Source organism: Astatotilapia calliptera, chromosome 9, assembly GCF_900246225.1.
Source record: "Astatotilapia calliptera chromosome 9, fAstCal1.2, whole genome shotgun sequence".
Lineage (NCBI taxonomy): Eukaryota > Metazoa > Chordata > Actinopteri > Cichliformes > Cichlidae > Astatotilapia > Astatotilapia calliptera.
In genome coordinates this window covers 22,084,515-22,105,949 of record NC_039310.1, presented here as the reverse complement: position 1 = coordinate 22,105,949, position 21,435 = coordinate 22,084,515, and the positions used below count along the sequence as shown (strand labels likewise).

The 21,435-nt window shown below is 43.2% G+C and overlaps 1 protein-coding gene across 2 annotated transcripts in view; it reads right to left on the bottom strand.

The window, feature by feature from the left end:
• gli3 (GLI family zinc finger 3) overlaps nt 1–21,435 on the bottom strand; it is a 96,190-nt gene that overhangs the window by 18,195 nt on the left and 56,560 nt on the right. For both annotated transcript variants that reach the window (XM_026179958.1, XM_026179959.1), the window contains 3 exons: nt 8,400–8,605; nt 5,450–5,611; nt 1,259–1,460 (listed from right to left, as the gene is read on the bottom strand). In XM_026179958.1, the coding sequence (XP_026035743.1) occupies nt 1,259–1,460; nt 5,450–5,611; nt 8,400–8,605 (570 nt within the window). The remainder of the gene's footprint in view (nt 1–1,258; nt 1,461–5,449; nt 5,612–8,399; nt 8,606–21,435) is intronic.

Here is a 21,435-nt window from a genome sequence, read left to right as displayed (position 1 = left end):
GCAACCTGAGCTAACTTTTTGTGGATGATAAAAATGCCAGAAGCGACCCAGAACCTCTCCTGGGGTCTGTATAACCACGGACGGACCTCCAAATCAACACAGATCTGTGTGGCTCCGAGCACAGGCCTCCATTCATCCTGCGCTCTGACGCTTTGCTCTCGCTGCGACCCATATTTCTGCTGATCTTATTACGAGCCGAGTGGAAATCAATGAGCCGAGACACATTTGGGGGCCCATCCGCTTGTCATATCACTCATCAGTCTGTTGGCTTTGGTTATTTGGGCCCTGACACTTGGACAGTGGCTGAGTGTGCAGCGTGATTGATCAGGCTCTTCTTACAGATTGCTGATCAATGGCTGTGGGTGGGGCGATGGATCTTTCCTTTTCCCTTCTCTACTCTGCTCTTTCACTTCCCTTTGCTAGTCTCGGTTACAGAGGCGTGATGTATGTGATGTTTCCGTGAGGTGCACCGGATGACTGACACGAGCCGCCGGGGAGGCAGGCTGACTGGCTGGCTGGGAGATCGTCACCCACGCGGGGCCTTGACATGGACGATACGTACACACTTATTTCCCCACCACCCCACACTTCTGGTACACTTTTGTTGTACACACTGATCCTATTGAACTTTATGGAGTTTTACTATGAGCATCGATGGCATCGGAAACACCACGTACAGCATTAATCCTCCCCCTGGGGAGAGTCAGCTGTTCCATCCATTCATTCATTATTGACACATGTTAGTTCCAGAATGACCACCTTGAAAGAACCAAATGCACAAAGCCCTTCTTCAAAAGTGACTCACAACTGAGTGATTTACTTTTAAAGTAATGGTCAAAATCTTTAGTCCCTATTATGGGTCAATCCCACAATTCCTTTCATGGGAGTCAATCAATGTAGGCCAAGAGTATAGTAGCTTGTCTACTAGTTTGATCCCTCCTAACTGCATGTCGAAGTATCCTTGGGTAAGATACTGAACCCTGAGTCAGCCCAATGCATCTATCAGAGTTTGAATGTTGGGTTAAAATAGGGGAAAAGCACTTGTGAATCGGGCTTGTATGAAAGCACTTTGTGTGTTACAACTGAATAGAAAAGCACTATAACTTCCACTTGTCCTTAATTAGACTTCCCTTTCCTCTTCACCATCCACATTGTCCACACAAATACACACAATACAAAGATATCAGACCATTCAAAATTCTAATAACAAATAAAACGATTAATCAGGAGCCATAAGAACATTCAGGGCAGTTTTTACCTGATGGCCCCAGCCGAGAGGTGACCGTAAGAGCCGCTGGTAGACGAGCTGGAGCGGGAATTGTTGAGCATGGTGACGAGGGAGTTGGGCGAGTTGCGGATCATGGTCTGCAGGTCAAAGCTGTGCTCAGAGAGGGGTGAGATGGGCAGAGGGCGTTTCCTGCTGGGTCGCGACGGAAGCCTCGGGCTCGGGAAACGAGAGCCTGCGGGGGATGAGGAAAGAGGTGGAGATTGAGCGCCAAGTATCTGGGTTTAGAAAGACCGGTACACTTAAAAATACACCCATATCCGAGCATCAGTTAAACTCTGAAAATGTTTGAAATGAAACGAGCATTTGCTGGTTTTTACACTTTTTTTTGCATCCAAACTCTAACCTAATCTAACCCCAACAGATGACATTTTTGTCAATCATCAGACAAAAGGCTCATCTGAACGAGTATTCGGCTGTCACTTGATGCACTGCTTGCATTTCATCTATGAGAAAACATGCCTTTTATGTTGGAGAAATGCTCCGACTGTGTATGGTAATATTTAATCAAGTCCAATTTGACTCGTTATTCAAATGCAATCAGTGTTGACTGGAAATACGAAAAAGGGGGTTTGAAAAGGTAAAAGGCGGAAACGGCGCAACCATTCTCTGCGCACATACAATGAGCCACGGGTAGAGATTAAAACATGACTTTTGTTGTCTTTTCACATGGAGATGTCACAAACAAGACAGAGAAAAACAGGGGGAGATGGAAGGAGGGGGAGAAAAAAAAAGCGCTGAGGGGATGTCGTGCTTTGTGCGTGAACTGACACAATGACTTTGTGACTCAAGATTTGGAAATAAAACATTTTGAGTTATTTTATAAAGGCAAACAAAACCAGCTTAGGCAGCCCCGATAACCCCCCTCCATATTTACGTCCCCCACAATCCATCCATCTCCCAAATGTAAATGCTCCATCTCTCGTTTGACACATCCAGCGATTACAGAACGCTCCATTCACATGGTAATCACAGTGTGTGTGTGTGTGTGTGTGCGCGTGTGTGTGTGTGGATGCTGCTCCAGTGGCAGCAGTGGTGTTCTGGCAAACACAGGCCACGTAAGGAGAGCAACGCTGCCTTAATAATGTCACTGTATGGAAAAGCCATCTTTTTTATGTGTTTCTGACGGGGGTCCTTCACATTGTTAAACACAGCGAGGAACACCGCATGGCACATCTGATTTTGCACAACTTTGCGCGTCCTAAATTTGACACCAGCTGACACTCCACGCAAGCAAGAGCGGCGAGCAAGAGGGAAAGCGTCTACTTGTGGTGAATTAGGTGAAGGGGTGGGTGGTGGTGTTTGGTGGTGGTGGGGGGGAATACAGCTGATGAGATGGGTCTGTGTCCCAACACTGCAAAATCTCATGGGAGTGGTATTTATTAATGCACAGCCCAAATGATAAATCAGCCAACCGGGGAAGACCGAGACAGAAACGTGCTGGCTCGTTGCGGGACTGTCCCTCTAATTTCCTCTTGATTTATGGACGGGATGGCTGGTTAGTTGCCCCGTCATTAATTCTCACGGCCAGAGAGGGTTCAGACGGGCAAGACTGACTGGCGGTGGAAATAAAACGTGGCTCCGAAGCTGTGCTTGAACCGTCTCGAACACACCTGAGGGCCACATGAGAGGGATTTTATGAATATAGACTTTTTAGTGTGATATAAACTTGATTTTAGAGATCCAAGGACGCTGATATAAACGAGTAATCTGGTCAAAATCTCTTTGTTTGTGAACAGCTGTTTGCTAAAACTACATTTTTACTTTATATTTTCTCCATCATTTCTCATAAATAAGCGGTATATTAATATTTAATACACAGTTTACAGTAAACAGTAATGTAGCTTTAGACAGCTAGAGTGTAAAGGACATTAAAAGGTTTAATAATTTTCACCGCGTCAGACATCATAACTTTTTCTAAGATGTATTTTATATTTAAAAAGCTGTTTTCATTGTTATTCATCTGTTTACACACACGTTTCCACTTAAAGGTGCCTATTGGAGAGTTATAGCAGTAATATAACAGTAAATATGTTTGTATGCTTACAGCTACCTTTTAATGTATTATTAATATTTATGAAATGTTTATACTGCTTATGAATTCCAAACAGGAAGTCTTAACGTGCTACCATATAATTAATAGCTACAATTAATCAGGTTACATAAAACAGCTCTGGTGTTAAAAATGCTAAAATGCTGCTAAAAGCAAGCCTGTTTATAAGAAAAACAGCCAGCTGTTAGTGGAGAATAGCAAGGAGATTAAAGTCAGCTAATAAAGACCACAAATAAAGACTTTATGGCAGTGTAGACTTTAGTTTTAGTAATCTATGAGAGCTATGGTGCTAATTAGGCAGTATGAGCATAGACAATAGCCCATTAGAGCACAAACAGGCAGGACAGGCCCATTGTTTCATTAGCAGAGCGCTCTCTGAAGGTAATTAAACTGATTTGAAATTGACTAAAATAGCTGCAGTGTCGTACTAGCCCAGATTATCAGCGAAAGCCTCTTGACAGACGCCGCTCTTTGTATGTGTTTTTTTTTTCTCTGAAATCCAACCAAAGCTTTAAAGTGTTAATATTTCAGGCGCAGGAACACACATTGTTGAAACATGATGAGTTATTACCAGCAATGATCACAGGCGATTTTTTTTAAAAGTGAGGAGCGCCGCATCTCTACTTAAATTTGGCCCTAATTGTTTTGTTTCAGTCTATTAATCTTAAAAAGTGACACAGAAGAAAGGATTTCTGCAGTGATGAATGGTGGGACATTCCAATTCCCACTTAATAGCAATTAATTTTCTGATACCCGCACAAGTTTGGCTAGTTTTAATTAGTTTGTTCTGAGGAATCGGGGGGAACTTCACCCCGGATTTCCATGAAAGCGGCGTCTGACTGACTAAATACATTCTCATCAAAGGGAACGGGGTGAGGCTGTCCGACCTTTCTAAGATTCAGTGTGCATTTAATTTCCTATTTACACTTTAAAATAACTCATTAGCATAAGTCCTCTGCACACAGACCTGAGCCGAACACATTAAGACAATAGCTCATTTAAATCATGTCAGAGGAAAAAGTTGCAGATACCTCCTCGCCGTGGTTGATCTATATATAGTACAAGATAGGTGAATTATGAAAGTGCAGTTTTAAGGGTTGAATTCCCACTGGGGCCACTCATGCTTAAATGTGCAGGTATGTAGGGATGAATGTGGTAGGCGTCTATTCACTTACGTTGTAAATGTCCAGTTTTGGTGCCTAGTACAGTTGACATATAATTCCCAATAAACTCAGAGCCACTGTAAATCACAGAGGTTATACTCTTAATATCAATAAGGAGTCTTTGAACTTTTACTTTTATCTGCTGGTTTAGTGTTTTAATCGCTAAGAATGGAAACCGCCTCAGCACCATTGGTAACACCTGCTTTAAAATCCTGGTGGTCGGGCAGAGAGATTTAGATAAAGAACAATTATTAAAAACATTATTAACCACCCTGATTATGTTCTGTCATCTGAGTTTAGTAAGCTGTTCCCACCAGTACCCCAGTGCAGAACAAATAGACACTTAAAATCCTTCATTTCCTCCGCTTTTAGATCACTTACCTCTAGATTAACCTTTAGATTTCTTAAATCATTTTTAATGTCTTTGTCAATCTGTCTGTTTATTTTATGTATTTTTTCATGTATTTTACTATTTATTGCAATTTTATCTCTTGACTTCATTCTTTGTTGATCTGTGCCTTCAAGTGCAACACTGTAGGTGACTAGAGTTTAGTGTGATTGTGTGAGTAGGTTGTGTGGATGAAGTACAAAGCTGCCCCTTTTGGGGGGAGTCTGAGTGATATTCAGTGGTGTAAAACCTTTCACTTTTTAACTATATTTAATCAGGGTTTTAACTTTGTGAACTGCAAAGCAGATAAAATGTGCTTAAGTGGATGAATAAAAGCCAAAAAAGAAAAAGCTGTCTATATTATTGACTATTTTTTATAATGGAAGTTCATGAAATCCAGTATTTCTTATGGACGCAAAACAACAAAAAAAAAGAGATCAAACAAGTTTTGGATGTATGTAATGGGGAATGTGTGTGAGGCAGTGTTTTAGTGTAATCCTAGAATTATTAGATATTTATTTGTTGTTTTATATATGAGACACCTCTGAGCGCACACTTACTGTCGATCGCCTGCAGATACTCCATGTGCAGGGCGCTGGCACTGCTAGCCCCAGCGGCGGATGCCACTGACGGTAGGAGGTCAGACGTGTAAGGGCTGCGGTGGCCCGCCAGCAGAGCCATCTGGTGGTAGTACTCAGCTGTGGTCAGACCTGTGTGAGGGGCTGGAGGAGAAGAAAACAAAGTAACCAAAACATAAACTGATCTGCACCCACGGAAGAAACACTTAAAAGAAAAAAAAAAAGGCTGGGTAGAGGCGGAAGAGGAAAAGAGAGAGATGCAAAAGGAAGGGGAAAAATTATTAGCGAGTTAGAAAAACATGACAGGCTGAGCACCTGCACTGCGTTTTAAGTCTGCATTCATTTACATTAGATGATAATCAGCTCAGCAGAACAGTAATGAGCACATTAGCAACACCATCAAGTTTAGCAAAACAGCTGCACAGGGAGCATCACCTGAAGTGGGGAGCCTCACTGGGGATTACCGGATGCTTGCTCAGAGATTACAGTGAGTGTGCATTAGTGTTTGATTGATGCATTCGTGTTGTGAACACCAGAACCGATCGCCTTACAATACAATGCAGTTTTTAAACAGCCTTCGCTCTTCGTGCCGATCACCCGGAGAAAGGGCATGAGCGTGTACATGAATATATATATTTACTGTATGTGTGTGTGGTAAGATTATGTGGGCTGGTGCATCCTTTGCCAAACACGGCGCTTGTGCTGTGCGCATGGGGGCTGCAGATGCAGATATGCAACCTGCTCCTCGACTCTGCACATTTAAACTCTGCAGGAAACAAAAGGCCTAAATCTGCCCAGATAGATCTGCGTGCTACAATGTCTCTCTTTTTCAAGTCATTCCCTTAGTTATAGAGTACTGTAAGTCCTTGAACCATAGCCTAAAAATAAACATCTGGTGGTGGGCTTCCGTATGCAAATATTCTAAGAAAGAGAGAGGAAAAGACTAACACTGTGGTTTTGGATGCAAATATGGAATCGGTTCAGACCACTGAGTGCTGCAGATCTTTTTTTCTCCCCCAATTGAAGAAATAAAGAGAAAATAAATAAAGAAACAGTGTATGAGGAGATTTCCTCTTAAGGCTGGCCTGTATGCCTGCAGAACACATCCATGATTGGTTAAATGAATGGCAGAAAAAAATTCTAAATTAATTCGATCTGGCTTTTATGTCTTCAGTGGAAGGGGGGAGTTTCTTAATTGTCTCCAGTGTTCCGCCTTAGCTTTGCTTTTGCATTCAACCATAATGTGTCCCATTCAGGAGCCGTGCGCAGAAAAGAGCTTTGCAGAATTTCTAAATCAGAAACGCTGGCATCCGAGTGCGATCCTCGGGGCAAAATGGGGGAGTGGGGGAAGGCTGTCGGTGTGGCACTCAATGTAGGGAAGGCAGAGACATGCCTCAGGACTCCGTGAGCCACCGGGTGCTCCAGCATAACAATAGGAACAGGGGCGAGCCTAACTCTGAACTCGGTCTCATATAGAAAAGAGAGAAATATTGAAGGCGGGAGGGGGGCACAAAAAAAGAGATGTGAAAGCAAATGTGTGGCAGCAAGAGGGTGGCACTAAATCCCACCCACTTTAAATCTCCATTAGATTCTGTTAATTAATTCATCATTATTCAAATGTACTTTTTGCTGGGAAAAAAAAAATCTTTGCATATTGAAGGAGGCTCCCTGTAAGCGCGGTGATATACTAACAACACAAAAGCTGATGGGTTAATTAATCACCGGATTGATTAAAGGAGTAATTAGGTGCCTCATTCACAATTCACAGCATTATGGAGTGAAAAGGGGATCATGTGGTAGGTTGGAGAAACTATTTTGATTTAAAGCAATCCGAGACCGGCGCACATTATTTTGCGGTAATGGAAAATTGGAGGGTAGAGAGTCGGAGCTTCGGTATATCGCTCTAGTGCACGAAAAGGAGCAAGGGGGGGAGGGGGGGGGGACTCTTGGTCGTTACTTAGCCACAGCTTTCAACAGACCTGGATGAGAAGAGGTCGAATGCACGGGTGCAGAGGAAATGTCCCAGCTATTTGCCATTTCAGAAATACACTTCAGTGCAAGGTTGTGGGCTAAAGTGGGTCTCTGCTGCTGCTGAAGTACCAAAAGGCTGATGGCTGAGAAGGTGAGGGCCATAAATGATTATTGGGACATTTGGAGCTCTATGAGGTGAATGTAGATGTTTGGCAAATAAGATCTTACATAAAAATAAAAGATATTGTTTTTTTAATTAAAATATGACCAAAATCATGATGAAAATAACTCAATATGTTTATTATTAATTTAAAAAGTTTTGTTCTTTCTCTAAGTTGCTAAGACTTATTTTATATATTTATAAAATAAGGTATAAAATAAATGAACTGCTACACATCAGATCAATTGACTTCCCAATTAAAATCCATATTAAGATGTAAAATTGCTCTCAGTAGGATGCGATACGAATCACCCCCCTTTACACCACCAAACTGTGAACTTGAGCCCGACCCTCCCTCCGTGTGCACGGTGTAACTGTACGTGACCCTGCCGCTCACTGATGCATCCTCCAGAGGTCTCCGACATGACTCACAGATCAAAAGGATTAGCCTCCCTCCAATCTGAGCCCCCACCCACACGGATGGCGCTACACTCATAATACTCCCATCTACCCGCTCCCCTCACTCAGATAGCATCTCGCCAACCCCTGGGTCTTAATAGAGATGGATCTGGTTGCCTCTCACCTGACCTCTTTTGATCTCGAACAGGAATTAAACGGATACACACAACCGAGATTCCCCCTAATAGCAATCGAACCTCCGTAATCAATTCCAGCCGTTATTTTTAAGGGTCTTCTGAGGCCTTATCACCCTCTGCTGGGGTTGTGTGCAGCTGAGTGTGTGAGTGTGCACGCGTCATGCGTTGTGTGTGCGTGTATCAGTTTATGTTTCATTTTACTCACCATCTGCAGGGCTGAGGCCCCGGGTGGCTGACAGAACGGAGATGGAGGGGCTGCTGTGGAGAGAGCGGATGTAGTCCATGTATGGGTTGATGTAGGGGTGTGGATGGTGGAAGGGCGACTCAGCCCCCACAGACGGGTTCCGCTGGGGCGAGATCCGGATGAGGGAGATGTCGGAGAAAGCTGGACTGCCCGCCAGAGCAGGAGGCCTGCAGAGAAGAAAATATTAAGATAACATGACACATATGATACAAGCTCAAATCACAGGTTTTCACTAAAGGCGTCACATAAAGGGGGGTGGTATCGTGCTTTTCTTTATTTTCTGCCATTTGAACGCTCTTAGAGGGGTTCCAGTGATACAATAAGGGATGAAGTAGTCGCTTAGTATGATGTAATAATGAGGAAATATCATTAAACTGTTGATCTTAGCCACAAATCTCTGGCCATCTGCACAGAAACCTGCACCCACCAACCTGCTTTAAAAAACATCTGTTTATGAGGGGCAGCCAATCAGATTAAAAGCTGACTTAAAATGAGAAGAACAAGGTTGAGATGAATACGGATTATTTGAAACTGTGACTCATGCAAAGCTACTCAAGAACCAAAGTATGGAGCTAGAAATTTCGGCATATTTTTTTTTTCTTTACAGGAAATTTTTTTGAATAATAAAAAATATATGTGTAGAAAGGAATATTAAAAACACACTGTTTAACAAATGTTTATCATTTTTTTAATATATATTTATATATATTTGAAAAGTCACATATAAACTTGATATTACAAAACTGAATGAAAAAATAAAAATAAACTAAAGGAGGCTTTCTGTAAAGAATTGAGTTGAATTGAATTTATTTATTTTTATTATTTCTTATATTTTTGGGGCTATCCTGGTACATATTACTTATTTTACTCTTTTTTGTGCACAGTGCTTTGTGACCGTTTGTCTGTAAAAAGCATTTAATAAGTAAACAACTTATTTTTCTTTTGGTATTTTTAACCTGATCTAAAAAGTTCAGCAGAAATTAGTCAGCTGTTAATTTGATGGATATATGGAGCTGATATTAACAGCAAATGGGGGGGAAGTAAAAAGCCTTCTTTTTATGTATCTATAAATAAAAGTAATATTTTAAAAAAAAATATTTATTTAAAAATTAAATTTAAAAATTAATAAAATTAAGAACATTTTTTCTTCTTGGGAGTGATTTCTTTAAAGTGGCCCTAATATCTCTTCAATCTTTGACTTATAAATGAACTTACTTCAATATTGCTGTCACAGACTCCCTCTATCTGACACCATTTAGAGACCAGTTAGCCCATTAAAGCCAACATGTGTACAAGAATAAGATCTTTTGATTCCACTATGTTGTCATTTTTGAGTAAATTAAACATAAATAAGTCAGTTTCGCCACAGTTGAACCAGGGACATCAGGCTTGTTTCAGCCTGAACATCCAGATGTTAATTCGATTGGCAGACTGGCAGTGGCGAGACCAAACAAATAGACTGTGACACTATCTCTCTCCCTCCATCTGCAAAGCAGAGAGGAGAGTGCTGCATTCCAACTGCTCCCTACGCAGACATTTCCTCAGATCAAAGGCAGCTTTCACCACTGCGTCTTAATCAGAGGGAAACGTTAGACCGAGCTCACCGCTAGCCAGGGCCAGACAAGCAACGCTGCGCCGCAACGCTACATTGCTCAGATGGCTTCGAACTTGGCTTGGAGATGAAACCGTGTACAGAATTGCACATGACGGATACAATTTTGTACAAAATCCACTGGCAAGTCTCATACAAATTCTCATTCTTTAAATAGAAAATGTGAGCGCTATCAAGCTTCACTTTATCAGAAACCTTTACTATCAAATTTCTCTTTTCTGCGAGATGTGAAATAAAGTTGAGAACAATCAGGAAAACTTCTTAGCAGCAGAGTTTGAGATTAACTAATTTGTGCCCACTTCTTATAATTGGTTAGGAGCGCCTGGAAACTTCATAATGATGGCCTACACCACAAAGGCCTTCCCCTGAGGATGTGGAGAAAGCCCCATATCAGGCAGACATTAACGGGCTAAAAGATTAGACTGAATTAGCCCCTCTGCTTCTCTGGGGCTCCCCGATGGACTGGTCTACTGTGACAAAAGACCCCAGGAGTAGGAAAGGATGAGCGAAAAGAGGGAGAGGAAAAAGTCTGGCCCAACGTTTGTTTCGCAGTGACCTTGAGCAAGGCCAGAGGGAGTGGAACAGCCCAATTACGACCTCTGCCCCATCCCCTGTTCCCCTCCTGGCCCCTTCGTCCCTCCACTTCACAGCCCCCCTAATGAAAGAGCTCAGGCCAGGGTCAATAATGAGCACTGAGGAGTGGAAACGACACACACACCCACTGAGGAGCAGACCCAGAAACACACAGTCACACGTGAACTTCTTCATCTTCAGAAGCCTTTCTGTAATTAGACCAAAAAGGGGCTATGGGGCAATTTTAAAGGCCTGCACTGCGGTCGACAGTGTGACAACATGTCTCGCGACGCTGAAGCAGGTGGACGGGAAAAAGACGCCGGTGCTCTCCGGAGGAAGAAGAGAAATCCTGAGCAAAACCTTTTCTGTTTGAAGTGCGCAAAGGTGGCGACTTTCAGGCTCATACCTGACATTGCAACACAAACGGTCGTGGAATTTTTCTCCACCTCCACATGATTGGTGTCTTTTTGCACGTCAGCTGGAAGAAATCTCCTCCTCGCCGAGAAAGCCATCGTGAGAGCAAACGGGCACTTCAAAACAGGTGTGCGAACGAAAGAACGTGCTCACGATAAGCAAGTCATGTGCCCCCACGCCACCATCATATGCCTCATTTGCAGAGATCACAACATAGCTGCAGGGTGATGTTTGCTTTCTTGTCACATGGCAGACCTTGAAGCTCGTACACGTACGCACTCGGGGGAAATATGTAGCACGGGGGAAACTGAAAAAACCTGCTCTGTCAGTCATTAAAGAAGAGAAACGGACATGCAAACACACATTTTTAACCATTACCTGCAAAAAAAGGCATTTGGTTAGCAGCAAAGTAAGCACAACTAATATCTCTGGAAGCATTTTTCACATTTTCTGTGTTGAAATAAAAACCCAGGAGGAAGAGCAGAGGAATTTCATGGCCTGTTTGAGGGAAGCCAGACATCCACTCTGGCTGCCATGACACTGATTAAACCTGTCATGTGTTGGCTGCGTCCCCGTACGCCGGCCTAAGCTAAATGCCTCTACCTTTACTTAGTTTTTTCCAATTAATTAAAAATAAGATCAGAGCAATCGCCTGAATGGCAGGAATACTGGTGGGAAAATCGTGACAAATGGAAGAGATGACTGTGAACAGTAGTCTCAGGGAGGGGAAGGAGGGAGTATGTGAACATATGACCTATGAATTTGGGAGGGAAGGGTGGACAGGGAAGAGTTAGGGCAGAGGGGGAGTTGGACAAGGAGGGAAGGGGGGGAAAAAAGACGTCTCAAGGGGTCCGCAGCCAGGTGTGAGGGGATTTAAGGAGGACAGCGGAGAGATTGATAGTTCTGAGGAGGTTCGGCGCGTCTTTAAAAGAAAATGCAAGCGAGTGGCCGATCCTCCGTGCTCAGCTGCTCTCTGTAGGGCCGTGATCATCTCAGCATCTGCCAGCATGCATTAATCAACATGACAAAAGGAAGCAGTCTGACAATGTGCAGCGTGTGTTTGCAGGAATGTTCGCCCTGTGTGTGCGCCAATGTGAGAGTAGGTGTGTGGGTGCGGAGAAGTAGCGTCTCGGATACACCTGATTTGAGATTTACATCAAAGTTGTCCTGCAGGGTTTTACATACTTCTTCTTAGAAGAGAAAAACTTCACTCTTCTGCGTCCTTCACAGGTTTATAAATTCCTATTAACCCTTAAAGAAGACGTCCTGCAAAACGGGCAAAAGGAAAGCCTGAGCTCCTGACATATGGAAGCTATTTCCTTTCACGTGGCCTTTCTTAAACCAGCCAGCTCCTCTTTAAGGCATCGCATGTTTACACGGGGCGGTCTGTGGATTTTAAACTGTCGTCTTATTTCACCCAATGAATATACACTTGCCAAGTGTAAATATGTCCCCAAAAGATTTTGAGTTTTTGTAGAGTGGGAGTGTCGAGACCTTGAATCTTTGTTTGGAACAAGATTATATCAACACTAATAATTTTTTTTTTTTTGGAGTGGGGAGAAAGCGACAGAAACATGCATTTGCGGTGAAGGCTGATGACTTCACTTAGGCACACAAGGTATCATTGTGGTGCAGCAGCCTGACCTGGTGGTATTGACATAGCGGTGTGCTAAAATAGGAACCGGGCTCTGTAAAATACTTTTAGCTCAAGCATGAAATCGTTGCGCATGAAAGAAAAAAAGATGAACATTTCTTCATGTGTTCTTTGGTGACCAGCACAGGAAATTGGCGAGTCCAAATCCAATAACCCAACAACTGTATTCATGGACCTTCAAATTTTCATCTGTGAGCTGCCAGTCTACTCCCACAGAGAGTCGCGAAAGAAAAAAAAAGGCACTGAAGCCAGCAGTCATGACCCTGCCGAATTGAGAGGAAGTCTTACTAAAACCAGTCTGTACACTGCAACGGTTCATGAGTGCTGGAAAATGTAGCTTTTCCATGACACAGGCCAACAATTACATTGATTCGATGTCACATTTACAGGGGAACTAATGAATATGAAATAGCATAGATGCATCTCATGTTCACACTTAACTACTGCCTGTAGCTGCAGCTATGAATAATAGTATACTGTAGCTAGCTGTAGCTCAGGAGGTAGTGCAGGTCACCCACTAATTGGTAGGTTTGTGGTGCTGATCCAATCTGTATGCAAAAGTGTCCTTGGGCACGATACTGAATCCCAAGTTGCTTCAAAGTGTGAAAGTGTGAATGTCTATAGATAGAAAGCACTTAACCATAGAAAAAGTGCTTGTATGTATGTGGGCAAAGTATCAAAGTGCTACATAAGAACCAGTCCATTTAGCATTTAGCTATTATTACATATACATTACATATTATTACATAGTCCGGTGTCATTAACTTGATAACAAGGTTTTTTCTTCTCTCTTTACACTCGTAAATGCAAATTATAAGCAGCCAAGTGCGTGGAAGAAGCTCAAGCTAAAGTTAGTGATGGCTAATGCTCTAGACTTGTAGACAATCAGTATTAGGGGCAACAAAGAACTGCAGTTCCCTATAAGAACACTTGGTGGGCTGGCTCCAAAAGTCAGTACATTCCCACACACTCACCTGCTAAAATGTCCACTTCTAGACATCTTCTAAACATTTTAGCTGTAGCCTAACTGTAGCCTTTTTAATGAGTATGCTAACTTTCATAGGGATGCTATGGTTAGCAGCTTCGCCTCACACAATAGAAGGCAACTGGTTCAAATCCCAGCTGACGCCATTCTGTGAGGATGTGAGGTAGATAAAGTGCTACATGAATGAGTATAATACATTTCTTTTTTTAAAGATAGGTGCTTTGTTTAATTATGTTAACAGTATCTGTAGCAGTTTAGTATGATAGTATGTAGTATGCTAATAGATAGCAGCTACCTTGGTCTGTGCTATTGCTAGCACTACACTGGCTCCAAAAACCCCTGACTGTGATTACTCTAAGCACCTGATTGATGGTAAGATGGGAAAATATTGCTTTAATATGTTATAAGGATGGAACTTTATTCACCATATATCAAAACCTGAGCATGTTTCCTATCCATATGCTCCCCTACTGTCAAGGAGTGCTGCCGCAGTCAGTCTGAACAAGGCCTAACCCATCACAAAGGTCTCTGTGATTCTATTATTTTCTCTGTTTGACACAAAAACATTGCAGTACTGTGAACTGACAGTTTTTTGTTCTCTCTTTTTTTTTTTTGCTAACAATATTTAGTAGCAGATGGATGATTTAGTAACAGAACACTGCACAGGACTTCATATTAGTGAAAAATAAAGAAGCAGTTTACACACACGTGGCCACAAGGGGCTGAGTGAGGTGGGAACTGAGAGTTTTAGAGGGAATTGGGATCTGTCAGGTGTCAGTACCTCTCCTGACCGAGGCTGACAGCATCACATGCCCACCTCCCCCCCTCAAACCTCACCTCAATCTCACCACCTCATAGAAGCCGGCACTCCCACCCCCCTCACCCCACCCACTCTCAACCCTCTAACCCACCCAGCCACGGCACAGCACTGCCACCGCTCTGAAAGCCTAAACCAGAGAGGTGGAAGAGAGAGGCTCCTGACAGCGGAAACACAAGCACTTTAAAGCTCCAAACCCTTTCACTGAGATCAAAGGGCCATAGGAACTGAGCCAGCTGAGACCCAAGGAGAGAGGAGAGGGAGCTGAGACAAGGGGAGAGAGAGAAGACAGAAAGAGACTGAGAGACACAAACAGAGGAAAGAGAATTCAGGGGTTCCTTCATTAAGACTTCATTAAGACCTGCAGCTAACACACATTCCAGTGCAAACTGGACTCCCTCTTCCACAGCAATCCTTCATGGCCTTTGTGACAAACCATTTTTCTTGGGATGACGAACAGAATAATAAAAAGAATTTTCTCCACACTGCGCCAGTAAGAGTCGTGCAGTGTTTTGTCTTAACTTTATTCTATTGGTGCCTTTTAGGCAAATATCTGAGAAAAAAAGGGCTTTTTATGCAGTAAATTTTACTAACACCCCTTCAAAGAAATGTGTTCTCCACTTTTTTTGCTTTTGAAATGCTCATTATTATCTTAATTGCCCCATATTAAAGAGAAGGACCTGTACAGGTTGTATCCCACCTTTTCCTCTATGGTTGCAGTAATAGACTCCTTTAACCCCAATGACCATGAACAGGATAAGCAGTCAAGAAGATTAATTGCTGGAAATAACAGTCGTATGCAGTGTATGGATGCACCTAAGCTCCAGACTGGTCACCTCGTCAAATGTTGAAGTTTAGAAACTTCAAAAATCAAATGAGTGATTCATCAAATAAGGCTGAAAAACTCATTCTTTGGCCTTTACTGTCAGCACCATCTAATCTGAATTTCCTCGTTGCAGTCCAGCAGCAGTGTCTGCTTTAAGCTTTTCTTCTGGGCAATGCAGGCGGCAGAGCTAGCAGGGTATGGTGAGGTTGCCAGGCATTCGGGGTAAATATGTTCCCCGAACGCTGCGAGGGCTCTGCGTGACCCTCAGACATCAAAGGCCTGGGTGGGTCCGAGGGGTGGGAAGGATTTCTATTCATGGTCACATCAAGCAGGATTCCCTCTCTGCGGGATACCTCTGGGGGCGTGCCAGACATTCCCATACACTGCGTCGTCAGTTCACACATACTCTCTGTGCAGTTCAATTCCCAGCAGTCTCCTTCAATCCCCCCCAACTCCTACAAGTGTGCGTTACAGTCACATTCACACGCAAGCAGAAGATACACACTCGTTCTGCCAGAACGGCATATAGCTCATCTCTGTGAGCACGTATCACTCCACGCCGCTGGAGCGGTAAGACATGTTTATTAGCAGGAGTCAGAGAGTGTGACAGGGTTGAGTCATAACACACGGGTCCAGGTGTCAGCGGCTCTGGTTGAATCTGCCACCTCTGTGAACTCCAGAGGAGTCATGAACCTTAAAAGTTGAGTCACACGTGAAAAATGCTTCTTGTTCGAGATCAAGGCGAAATGCTCAGAAAGAAAGGGACTGGGCTTTATCGAGAAAAAACAAAAACACAAGACAGATTCAAATCTTCTCACCACTCGTGCTGGTTTCAAAATGTGACTGAAAACAGTCGTCGTTTTTGAAAAGTTTATATTTGGCTTTGCCACGCAGCAGGGTTGGTTTTTTTGTGTTTGCTTTGTGTTTTTTTATTTTGTTCACAGGCAGTTTTAAAGCCTTTTTTTTTTCAACGAACTGCAATTAAACGTAATTTCAGCCATCGCGATAAGAACGTCTACCAAAACGAATCAACTAAGTATACGGCGAGAAAATGAAAACATGAAAGTGAAATTGCACAAAATGAGCCAGGCCTTTTTTCCTGTAATTTCAAGGGGGCTGGAATCAGGGAACAAACATGAGCTCAGGGGAAAAAAACAAGAAAAAAAAGAGGATTTTCTTGTTTCTTTTTGGTCGTCTCCCATGCTTGATTTTGCTCTTTTACAAGTAGAACACCTTCATCTCTGTGCGCAACCAATTACGTACTTGATTGCTGTTTTTTTCCCCTGCTTTTCTCTTTTTTTTCAAAGCGAGAGAGTGAGTACAGGTGGAATTAGCTCTCAGTCAGTGTTTTGAGTTCCTCTGGCATGCCTCGGGCAAGAGTGAAGACAGGAGGGGGACTCCTGGGTGTTAAAGTGTTAAACTTCTGAAAACATGGAGGAAACACATCTACCTTTCTTTTCCCTCTCAAGCCGTGTCTCGATGGCCCCGATGCCTTTACACAGAAACTCAGCTGACGCCTGCAGCTAAACAGGGTTCAGGGTTCCACACCCCATCGCCCTAGCTACCCGACGAGTCAGGTAATGAGCATGCGTGCCTGCGTGTACGGCCCACAGGTGAGGGGCGGTGTTGGAGAATGAGTGTGGCCCAGGGGCTGCGAGGAGCCTCGTGGATCCGTGAGACAGCTCCGCACGATCCCCTCGCAATTCGACACGTCACACTGGGCTGCCGAAATGAGCAGCCGCACGGATGGGCCTGAGCAAATCACAAACAATACACAGCGCTACAAGACAGCAGAGACACACTGCTGGAGATGGTTAATCCTTCAGACAGAGATCTGAGGTAGAACAACAGAAAAAAAAAAAAGGTGGGGGTCAGGAGGATGAGGAAGGGAGGGAAAGCCGAGACACAGAGGAAGAAGAGGAAGAAGCAGAGCGGGAGCATCAGGTAAGAGACAGAAATATGTGTTTCCTCCTTGGCACTAAAAATCTCCTTTTCAGAGCGAAATCCATCACGTTTTCCTAATACATACTTCATGCAGAGGAAGGGAGAGAAAAGAAAAGCCGGACAGAAGAAAGGCAAGCGCTGGTGGGAAAGTGAACAGACACAGCCTACTTTATTCTGCCCATTTCATCCATCTTGTTGGGCTAATAAAATGTCAAGTGGAGTTCCTTGATATTTAATCATGAAGGGGCCGAATGCGTGGCGGTGCCAAGCGCAGGCTCGATGAAGCTTTGGGAAGCTTAAACACAGACCTGAGGAAATTTTGGATAAACCCAAAGAGAGGGAGGACGTTTCACAAACCTCGCTACCCAAATGAAGCAAAACTGTTAAGAAATAGGAGATCCTAATAAGGGAAACTTTTTTTTACTTCCTTTGGCTCCAGGAACAAGTTTCCCAGCTTTACTCCATCCCCTTGAAAAAAAGTTAATTCCTAATTTAGTCAAATCGGTCAGAGAAATGATGAAAATGTGACAAAAAAAGAAGAAAAAAAACCTTGCTCTGTCTTATAAGCACCCTGCAGCTGCGTGCATGACTCTGCATATTTGCGAGCAGCTCCCGCCGGACACTCGCCATGAAAACATAAATAAATAAATGAAAGAACTTCACAAGCTGACGCCCTCTCAAAGAAAAGAGAGGCACCATGGGAGACAGAAATAGCAACGGGCTTCTCTTTTGACCCGCGTTGCAAACTGCACTATTAGAGGAAACCATCCTATCGGGCTATCAGATGTAATGGACGCCACATCTGATAAGGGAGATAAGGAAGGGCTGAGAGAAAAGAAATCGCTTTATGTGATATGAATTAATTTTCACTGGTGAGGAAAGTGTAAAAGAAGCGATTTAAGAAGAAAAAAATGCGATTCAGAAGATAAACAAATAGAGAAAGGGAGGGGAGGAGGTCCAGAAGCTGTAATGAACTCATTTCCTCCCAGCATTAAAACTTTCATTGGTCTTTAGCACAATGACTAAAAGCATTCTTGTAACCGACATGTGGGAATGTTTTGCATTGTTGCGTTTGGGTTCCCTTCAATCATTTACCCAAGGCTCGACCAGGAGAGTCGGAGGCGAAGGAGAGAGGGAAGAAAGGAAAGGAGGGACTGAGAGAGGATGGAAAATGAGGAGAGTTGGCGAGGATTTATGACCCTGTTCCCTTGGTCTCGTTACTTGCTATAACTGGCCCCCAGAGTGGGATCGCAGGGTCTGGAGCTCAGAGCCCAGAGATCAGAGTAATGGAAATTCCACATTTCTACACTGCTACAGCGTGACGGCTTTAGGGCACAGGTTGATTCGAAAAAAGAAGAAGAAAAAAGAAAGAAAAAAGAAGCTGAAAACTGACTCTCAATTTTTTAAAATCTGGAAGCAGAATTGATTTTTCTGCATTAGGTAAGAAGCAGCCTTTCTGAAGCTCGGTGATTCCTCAAACGCAGCAAAGGTGCGCTTAAGTGATGGCTTCTTCTGCCGGGAGGCTCTTTTAAACGCGACTTATATGTGCGGAGCAGACACCAGCCTGAGGTCGGGGAGGCGATGTGAGGCGGCACGCCATCTGTGCTGGGGTTGTATCTCGGGCCCCGCCAATGAGAGGAGGGTCTCGTAAAAGTGACACTCGGCCACACCCACCAAATAAGCCACTGCGTTTACTTCTCTACTCCGCATGCACCATAGCACGTCATGCAAAAAACTGATTTTTTTCAGAGATTACTCGATTAATCAGACGACTTACACAAAATTAATCAGCATGCTTTTTCTTTACGCAATTTCTTAACTATGCTTCTTATTTTTCAAGCTAAAATACCATAAAGTGGAATTTTTGTTACAGTTGCATTCTGAATATTTGGTGTTTCATCATATCTAATGAATGCATTCCACAATAGTGACAGAGACTACTAAAATACAGTTAGCGCTGTTATTTGTATATAAATGCTTTAATAGACGCCTTATTTTGCAGACGATAAATTGTCAGACGTCTGAACAATGTGGTGCGGACAATGAAACCGGTTAGCGGCAAACACAACAAAGAGCAGGAGTTTAGTCTCAATATCATATTAAGGAGGACAATAAAAGTTGACGGATGGCGATCAAAATAACAACAAAAAATGGCAGCGGAATAAATGCTAAAATTATTTCCAAGCACGCGTCTATCTGCGTGTGCGAGCACGGCGGCACCAGCGCACACACACGCGCGTCCAAACACACACACAGCTGTTGGCACCTGCCTGTTATCTCTTCCCCTCAGACCTGGTTTTTCATTGTGCTCCTTGGGAGAGCTACAAATTGAGATCTCAAACATGAAGAGGGGGCAAATGACTTGTGTACGGGAAATCAAATCCACTAATGTGTTACATGTGCAAATTCGCAGGCCCCTCGTATTAGAGATTCATGTATTCCTGCTTTATCAGAATGTACCTTTTTCAGAGCCGTTTTCAATGGAGCCTCAAATTAAATTCAACCAAACACAGAAGAGAATATAATTAATAGGGAATATTTGTCGAAAGGATAACCAGACAGGAACTGATTTGCATTAATAAAATGCTCGTGAAAGGGATCAGACTGGAAATGCTGTAAATTCTTTGACAATTCCCGTTTGCCTGAAAGACGTATTAAACCAGTAATGAACTATTTAAAGAGGATTAAAAACATTTAAAAGAAATGCACGTGATATTTAATAACCAGGGAGACATACAAATATACACACAGCAGCAGTAGCAGCAGCCCTGGCAGCAGTGGCCCCAGCATAAGTAATCCTAGCCTGGTAAGTAGAGTTTTGGAACATGTCTTAACAGATCTCCACAAGTAATGACTCAACCCTAAAACCTTTACAGGCCTTGTCAAATATCTGCTGTGCCAAACTCGTTTTTTCCCCCCTCTTTTTTTTTCTCTCTCAACCTGCTGGATCCATCATTCTCAAACTACACAGGTGCCTTCAAAATATCACGGTCCTGTGCACAGGGTGAAGGAGGGGATGGGAGGCAGGCTACACTGCCCATTTAGGGTTCTGAAACTAGTGTATTACAAAAAAAATAGATATACTGTAACTTCAATCTGCCCACATTTCTGCTTAGGCATTTATCTCCTTTCTCTCTAAATCCTGAAATTGCCTCAGAAAAAAAAGGAAAAAAAAGAGGGGGGTATTTTCCTCCTTTCTTGCACATTTTCAGAGTGGCGCGCAACTTTCTTTCTTCCCCTGCTCTTTTTTTTCTCCCCCTCCTGTGAAAATTGAAGAGGCTTTATGTCAAATACGGCTAAAGCCAGCCTCTCCATATCAAACAACGCAGCGCGAAAATTACTGTGGCGATGATAAGGCTGCCAGATAGAGTGGGAGAAAGAGAGCAAGGGGTGGAGTGGTGGGGGGGGGGACTGAAAGGAAGTGACTCTACTCAATTATACTGCAAAATTGGTATGACTGAATATTTTTCATTCAGGTGACTGATAGTATCAGTGAAACTGCAATGCAGATAAATAAAGGAGCCTTCTGTCAAGAATAAACACCATTAATCATGAAGCCAGCTACTGCGTGACCGCCTGTCCCCCCGACTTACTCCACTGAGAAAGTATTAAAGAAGGGGTGGGGGGATTGTGTGCATGTGTGGGGGGGGGGGGGGGACTAAGGAAGGGGGCGGGCCGGTATTGGTGACTCCACCAGAAAGGGGTGACCTATGAAGTCACACAGAATGGGTTTTTTGGACAGTTAAGAGAGGAAGATGAAAAAGCAGCCTTCATCTTTCAGCCACTGCTTCCTGGTGACAGAAGCACATCTGGATGGAGATTATCAGATGTGATGGTGGAGCGGTCATTTACACCGGATGCAATTTATGGCTACCCTTCTCATTCTATGTTAGTCGAAAACAGATTCAAAAGTGAATAATCATAAAAAAATCTTTACATATATTATTTTTCTGTAGAAAATCTGGACTGTATTTTTAGAAAGTGGCTGAAAAGAACATTTTAATGATTAAACGAGGCCTCAAATCGCACTGTAAGTAACGCTCCGTTTCCACCAGCTTCTAGAAAAGATACGCCAGGTCCTTTTTTGTCTTTTTATTGTTGATTGTGTTATTGTTATGCTGCTTGTGTGCACATCTGTGTGTGTGTGTGTGTGTGTGTGTGTGTGTGTGTGT